The 8,027-nt window shown below is 46.6% G+C and overlaps 1 protein-coding gene across 1 annotated transcript; it reads right to left on the bottom strand.

Annotated features, from left to right (window-relative positions):
- Positions 1-259: 259 nt before the first annotated feature.
- kcnk15 (potassium channel, subfamily K, member 15) lies at positions 260-6,500 on the bottom strand. The gene is made up of 2 exons (XM_056449575.1): positions 6,082-6,500; positions 260-1,140 (listed from the first exon to the last, which is right to left on the bottom strand). Exons 1-2 carry the CDS (start codon positions 6,362-6,364, stop codon positions 341-343), a joined length of 1,083 nt encoding a protein of 360 aa, XP_056305550.1. The 5' UTR covers positions 6,365-6,500; the 3' UTR covers positions 260-340.
- Positions 6,501-8,027: the final 1,527 nt, after the last annotated feature.

The raw sequence follows: 8,027 nt of genomic DNA, 5'->3' as shown, positions 1-8,027 counted from the left end.
GTATCCCTTTGTGCATGGGTCACCAAACTTGTTCCTGGAGGGCCGGTACCCTACAGATTTTAGCTCCAACTCTAATCAAACACACCTGAACAAGCTAATCAAGGTCTTACAAGGTATACTTGAAACATCCAGGTAGGTGTTTCAAGGCAAGTTGGAGTGAAACTCTGCTGGGACACCGGCCCTTCAGGACCGAGATTGGTGACCCCTGCCTTTGTGGCTTTACCCATTTAACCGGTCCTCAGTCAGCATACTGAATGGTTGTTGACTGATCTGACTGAGAAACACACACATGTGAAAACGGACCTCAACTCTATATATCCAGCGATTGTTCTAACTATATTTACAGAGATTTCCTGCGTGTGGTGAAGCTGAGTCCAGCAGACAGTGTGCTGCGCGGGGAGGAGAACGCTGTGTTGTTTGTATCCGCATGAATCCTGCAGGACACGGAGCTCACGCTGCAGCCGGCACAGGTGTTTCTGCATGCGGAGGTGTGCTCCAGGTGTATGCGGCTGCAGAACCAGCGCAGGTGCGGCGTGGGCTGCGGGGAAAGCAGGTTTGTGCGGCTGTGTGTCTGGCTGTCCCGTCTGAAAGCTGGAGCTCTGCGCTGTGATGATGCTCGCAGTGATGCCCGCTGTGATGCCCGCTCTGCTGCATCCCGCTTCTCGTCCTCGGTGTTCAGTGTCAGGAACCGCAGAACCACCAGATTGAGGAAGGCACCGATCACCGTCAGGCCCAGCAGGATGTAGATGAAGCTGAACAGCACGTACGGCTGGTTCTCCTGCAGGTCCTCCTTCTTCTGCAGCGCCACGAAGTCCCCGAAGCCGATGGTGGTGAGCGTGATGAAGCAGTAGTAGTAGGCATGGAAGAACGTCCAGCTTTCAAAATGTGAGAATGCAGCGGCGCCTACACAGAGCGTGCCCAGGCAGGAGAGCACGCCCACCAGCACCATATTCTGGGTGGAAATCTCGGTGCGCTGCAGGCCCAGAGCGCTCTTCATTCGGCTGAGGAGAAAACGCACACCAGTGTTCATGCGCTCGCCTAGACTCTGGAACATCACCAGGGTCAGCGGGATGCCAAGACCCGCGTACAGCATGCAGAACAGCTTCCCTGCATCTGTGCCTGGGGCCGCGTGCCCATACCCTGCGGGACAGTGTTGCCAAGGCAAAGGCACAGTTACGTCACAGCAAGTTGAACACTACAAAAAAGCTTTATTACTTAAGATTTTTGTCTTGTTTCTAGTCCAAATATCTACAAATTCATAAATCAATTATCGACACTGGAAGCACTTTGTGTTTGTCAAGGTCCTGAAGCATGTGTGGAATCACTCCAATGGAATTGGCGGAACGCTTGACATCATACCAGGAAGATTTATAGTGTCTGAGCTTTACATACAGCTTCAATTTCAACTTTGTCGAAACAAGCACCCAGGCATGCAGGTATGGCAACAAGAGGCAGCGTCTCGTTGCCCTCGGGGAACCATGTTACAGTCATAACCTGAGATGTTCTCCTTCAGGAAACTTCAGTGCTACGTCAAATATTAGCCACAGCCATATCACCCTGCAGCCCAAAACCAGTTACTCACTGAAGCTAAGCAGTGTTGAGCCTGGTCAGTACCTGGATGGGAGACCACATGGGAAAGCTAGGTTGTTGTTGGCACTGGTGTTCGTGAGGCCAGCAGGGGGAGCTCAACCTGCGGTCTGTGTGAGGCCTAATGCCCCAATATAGTGAAGGGAACACAATACTGTCAGTGAGCGCAGTCTTTCAGATGAGACTGAGGTCCTGACTCTCTGTGCCTATTAATAATCCCATGGCACTTCTGGTAAAGAGTAGGGGTGTAACCCTGGTATCTTGGCCAAATTCCCTCCATCAGCCCTTACCAATCATAGCCTCCCAATCATTCCCATCCACCTAATTAACTCTACCACTGTCTCTCCACTCCACCTGTAGCTGGTGTGTGGTGAAGCACTGGTGCCGTTGTCCTGTGGCTGCAGTCGCATCATCCAAGTGGAGCTGCACACTGGTGGTGGTGTGGAAAGACCCCCTCATGATTATGAAGTGCTTTGGGTGGATGGCCATACATGATATATGCACAATATAAATAGACATTACATTACAAATATTGATGCTATGTGAACGCAATCCCAACAACGTCAAAGCACTAAAGTGTTAGACCCTGGAAAGGGATCTTTAACCACTTGATAAAACTGGGTGAAGGTGTGAGGGGTAGACCTTCCCACTGAGTTGGATACATCGGATAATTCCAGATAAGGAGTTGGAATCCACTATACCTGTGTTGATTGGGCCCGGACAGGGCTGAAACTGGACTATGTATGCAATGAGACAGCATTTACTATTCACCTGCTCAAACTTGCTTGGACGCAGGGGAACCATGATGAGGGTTTCCACATAGAGCAAACAACTAATCTGATCTATGCCACAGGACAGCTCTGTAGACGTAGGCATTCAGAGCCCTAACTGGGTAAAGAAATTAGGCTTTTCCTGGTCTTGTGATGTGAAAGGAGGCAGATGAAAAAGGTTTCCACAAATCCTGACAGGGGTGCACAGTCACCACCTGGGATAGGAGGTCTCTTCTGAACAGAATCTCCCATGGAAGGCCATCCAGGATGGACACTAGGTCCAAGAACCAAACTCGGGCCAACCAGTGATGTGCCAGTCTGCAAAGAGGGTGTGACCTCAGACCCCCCCTGGTGATTGATGTAAGCTGGTGTTTGATCAACTCATGGTGACCCCTCACATGACGGAGAAAGTGTCTCACTTGCAACACCCCCAGGCAGTTTATGTGCCACAGGAGATGATGATCTCCCCACTGTCTTGATGTAGAGAGGCCTCACAAGGTCACTCCCCAGCCCATGCAGGAAGCGTCTGTTGTCAGCGTGATGCATTGACAAACTGTTGCCAGCATTGGACCCTGGGACAGGAACCAGGGCTTGTTCCACATGGCCAGGGCTCGACCGCAACACTGCATAACTTTAATCGTGTGAAAGACTGACTTCCTAGTCTCTTTGAGACCCTATTGGTGACCACAGTGATCCTCAGACCACTGTTTTTTAGGGGGATGGCGGGTGGCAATGCTTTTTTTCTGCACCGCTCGATGCTTATTTGAGGAGCTGGTTGATGGCTGGGGCTGCCCCCGCCTCACAGGCCTAGAAGAGTTAATGACATTGCTGACTGAGTTCCACAATAGCCCCCAAGTGGTGCTCACTGCAGAGTCACTTGGGCAGAGCTGAGCTCCAACAAGGGGGAGCTTGAGTTCCAGCTCCTCCTTCCTTGCACTTCTTCTACGAGTGATGTCACTGGTGGTTGGGGTTAGGAGTGGGGTGGGTGTACGCATTAGAACAGCTTACAGGAGGAGGAGCGAGAGCTCAAGCTCACCTTCGCTGGAGCTCAAATGGCTCTGCAGCAAGCAGTGTCTCCAATAGTCTGGCTCAAATGTGTCTCCATAACCATGCTAGCCATCATGGAGCAGCCTTGGCCATCTCATCTGTGGTGTGAAGAGACTGGTCCACGGCCCAAAGAAGTTATTGATTTTTTTTCAATCTTTGAGCCCAGTCCCCCGAGGTCACTGCAGATGATTTTTTTCAATTGGAGATGAGACAAATGCTCCTCCATATGCAAGATTCCACACAACATGTGGACTGAATAGGACTTATTTCATGCCTTACCAATTATATAATACCAATCATTAGCACCTCATATTTGAGAGAGGAAGGTTGCAGATCTCCATCTCCCAAACAGATGCTCATTATATTCTCTCTCCTCGGATATAGCAGATAAGGGAAGAGAAAGAGCCCGTGTCTAACCCCTCTGCTAAATGCATCTGTGATCCTCGCAACACGTTCAACACCTTTTTGAGGGCTGATTGATCCTTTCCCAAACACTCAGTGCACAGCTCGTGTGTGTTCTGCTCCGTCAAGTAACGAGGACAGGAAGGAACACGACATCTGTATTTCTTTTCTGCCATCCTTTGAACAATGTAACTGTATATTTTTCAACGTAGGTGGGGAGAGAGTGTCACACAAACCCTCGTTTCAACAAAAACAGTTGCAGCTGTATGTAAAGCCCAGGTTATATAAATCTTCCTGGAGTGATGTCACGCATCGCCAGATCCTTTAGAGTGATTGCACACGAGCTTCAGGACATCGACAAACACAAAGTGCTCCCACAGTGTTGATATTTGACGGAGCATTGAAGTTCCCTGAAGGTAAACCAGCAACAATCAAGAATGCATGATTATCTGCTGTCATGGCTTTGCAATCAAAAATTGTGATTATAATGGAAGTCAATGGGGGAAAAACAGCACCAACATCACCAATGGGGAGTCTGAACTGTACACAAGGGTTAATCCTTGAATATTACCAGACATGTCTTTCTTTTCTGAGGAAAAGAATAGATATTTTGAAGATTTATCTGCTGGTCTCAGGGTGTCACGGTGGCGCAGTGCGTAGCACAATCACCTCACAGCAAGAAGGTCACTTGTTCGAGCCTCCACTGGGCTTTTCTGTGTGGAGTTTGCATGTTCTCCCCGTGTTGGTGTGGGTTTCCCCCATAGTCCAAACATATGTGCTAAAAACTAAAATTGTCCGTGGTGTATGTGTGCAAATAAATTAGTGTATGGGTGTTTCCCAGCACTTGGTTGCAGCTGGACGGGCATCTGCTGTGTAAAACATACGCTGGATAAGTTGGCGGTTCATTCCACTGTGGCGACCCTTGATTATTAAAGGGACCAAGCCGAAAAGAAACTGGTCTCTTTTGGCTTGCGTCTAAGTTAATGAGGACCGGCAGCGTTTTTGAAACCTACATTCTTCAAAATATCTCCAGATCTGAGTAAACCGTCTAACTGACTGACCTGTTCAAGTACTTTATTTAGATTTTCATATGGAAACTAATGTAATTTTCTAAACACAATTAATAGTGTTTCTTAATAATAGTAGTAACAATAATTGTCTGTGTTATTAAAGCTGTGTGGTTAGTTTACGATACCGATGAATTGTAAATTAACATTCGATTTGTAAATCAGCTGACTAATGTTAAATTCATTCTTTTTTTTTTTGCTTAGTCCCTTTATTAATCAGCGGTCGCCACAGTGGAATGAACCTCCAACTACTCCAGCTGCAACCCATCACTGGGAAACACCCATTCACACTCATACACTACAGCCAATTTAGCTTTCCCAATTCCCCTATAGCGCATGTGTTTGGACTGTGGGGGAAACCGGAGCACCCGGAGGAAACCCTCACCAACATGGGGAGAACATGCAAACTCCACACAGAAACACCAACTGACCCAGCCGGGGCTCAAACCAGAGACCTTTTTGCTGTGAGGCGATTGTGCTACCCATTTGCGCCACAATTGTAAACGTTAATGGATAATTAAATGTTAGATTATTAACTGTAGAATAATGTATAGAATTTATGAATTGTAAATTCTAAAGATGTAATGTTAATTGTATTATTTAATTTAATCATACACTTATTTAGTCATCATATAAGCCTTTTCTTTCCAAATCATAATTGTATTGATAAATTAATTGATTAAAGATTGATTATTGATTGATCCAGGCATTTTAAATGAGTAGAGTATATAATAATTATAAAATAAAAATATATATTAGGTTGGCTTTGGTTTTTAGGACTGTTGTATTGATTAATTTGAGTTATATCTACTGTAACAAGGACTGAAGAGTAAAATCAATGAGACTTAAACTTAATAAGCATTTGATGATGAGATGTTTTTAGCAAGTAGATTTATTTATGGGCTTTAAATAAGGTGAAGTTGGTTTTACCTGCTTTCACCTTCCTAATATAATGAAAAGTATTGTTGTTAAACTGTAAACAGGTAAATCATATGATCAGCCACTGTCTATCAGAACACAACACTGCTGACTGACATAGTGCTGATGTTGTCTGAAGGCGATTTCACACACAATATCATCTCATAACTCATAACTCATTATTATTAACCTGCATTCGCCTATTTAAAACCCTGCTTTGCTGTTTTATTGAATGTCTGCATGTGTGTGAGAATATAACCCACTCTAGTGTGTGAAACCCTGGACCGCACCTATGGTGGTGATGACGGTGATGGCGAAGTAAAAGGATCCGGCGAACCTCCACTGTGTGCCGGCGCGGTGTGGCTCCGCCTGCCGCAGCACGCGCTCCAGCTCCAGATAGTCTCCGTCGGTAAAGCGGTATTTCCTCCGCAGCTCCGCGCGCTTCTGCTCCAGCATCCGCTTTCGGGCGCTCTCGGTGTCGGACTCCAGCGCCACGAACACCGCGGCGCCCACCAGCAGATAGGAGAAGATGCAGAGGATGAGGGACAGAGTGCGCACATTCTGCTTCTTCATCTTCACACACACTCAGCTGGGGTGCAGGCTGTCGCGACTGTCAGAGGCATTCCCGGGGAAGCGCACAGTGCGTCGTGTTCATGTCGCCGTCTCCTTCATTACATTACATTAGGCAGAGATGCTGGAGAGGAGATCAGATTAGCGGAGCCTCTTCACTTTTCTTCCTGTGATGCGCAAATCACGCGATTTAACCCTTTTTGGGAAAATGCTTAGACAATGTTAAAAAATTCAACAACACACTGTTCAGATTGACTCTCCATTGGTGATGTTGGTGTTGTTTTCCCCCCATTGACTTCCATTATAATCACATTTATTGATGGCAAAGCCATGACAGCAGATAATCATGCATTCTTGATTGCTGCTGGTTTTACCTGTTGGGAAGAGGGAACATTCCTAATATTTACTGTTGATCATCAGATGTCAGCATTAACCCTTTACATAAGAGTTTCTGTCTTTTATATGGTGTTCAGGGGAGTAAAACAGCAGATTATAGTGTGTGTGTGTGTGTGTGTGTGTGTGTGTGTGTGCGTGTGTGTGCAGAAGTACACTTGCTGTGTTTACAGTGTTCTGAGAACTGAGGGGCTTTGATTTACTCACACATATAAAGTCAAGTAAGCAAACCCTGCTGAAAAATCCAGCTTAAACCAGCCTAGGCTGGTTGGCTGGTTTTAGCTGGTCGACCAGCCTGGTTTTAGAGGGGTTTTGTCCATTTCCAGGCTGGTTTGCAGCCATTTCCAGTCTGGTCTTAGCTGGTCAGGCTGGAAAATGGCCAGCTAAAACCAGCTTGACCAGCCTGGTTTAAGATGGACATAGCTGGTTTTGGCTGGGCTCCCAGCCTGATTAGGTGGTCAAGCTGGTTTTAGCTGGTCATTTTCCAGCCTGACCAGCTAAGACCAGACTGGAAATGGCTGCAAACCAGCCTGGAAATGGCCAAAACCCCTCTAAAACCAGGCTGGTCGACCAGCTAAAACCAGCCAACCAGCCTAGGCTGGTTTAAGCTGGATTTTTCAGTAGGGAAGGCCTCTCTTTCTCTCTCTGGTGAGTGAATAAAATAGCAATGTTAGAAAAGCAATGCTTATATTTAATCTAAGTCGCGGTATATCTCTGGTGAAAAAAACTAGCCTAAAGCTAGGCTGATTTTAGCTGGTCGACCAGCCTGCTTTTACAGGGGTTTTGGCCATTTCCAGCCTGCTCTGGTTAGGCAAGGAGTTGATTAGCTAAAACCAGGCTGGAAATGGCCAAAACCCCTCTAAAACCAGGCTGGTGGAATCCCACCCATCATTCCTTCAGGATCATATGACAGTGGCATAGTAAACAACACAGAGGAATCATTATCATAGAATTCAATGTTGACGAAGATGAGTGTTATCTCTGGCTTATTATGATCTGCTTCATTACAGCTGTTGCCATAGCTACCACGTTCAGAAATAGCAGTTCAGTGCCGAGGCTAATCGGCTGCACAGTCTCTGCATGGAGTCTGCTGTTGTTTATACCTCATCTCACCTGTAATCCAGAAGCGCTTTGACATACAGAAATGAAAGTAGTTCAGCAGGACGGCATTAACACACTTGACACCACATGCCCAGCGTCCTCTATTAATAAACTTCAGCTAGTGCAAAATGCAGCTGCCAGAGTTCATACAAAGTCTATGATCACATCACCC

The sequence above is a fragment of the Danio aesculapii genome, chromosome 23 (genome assembly GCF_903798145.1).
Source record: "Danio aesculapii chromosome 23, fDanAes4.1, whole genome shotgun sequence".
NCBI lineage: Eukaryota > Metazoa > Chordata > Actinopteri > Cypriniformes > Danionidae > Danio > Danio aesculapii.
Note: the sequence above shows the minus strand (reverse complement) of the source record. Positions and strands in the feature narration are given on the sequence as shown.

What these genes read in the sequence shown, in the direction of transcription:
- kcnk15 (XM_056449575.1), bottom strand. Translation starts at nt 6,364, where the DNA reads ATGAAGAAGCAGAATGTGCGCACTCTGTCCCTCATCCTCTGCATCTTC. An exon ending in CACCGTCATCACCACCATAG is followed by an intron (nt 1,141 to 6,081) that starts GTGCGGTCCAGG and finishes ACTGTCCCGCAG; the next exon opens with GGTATGGGCACGCGGCCCCA.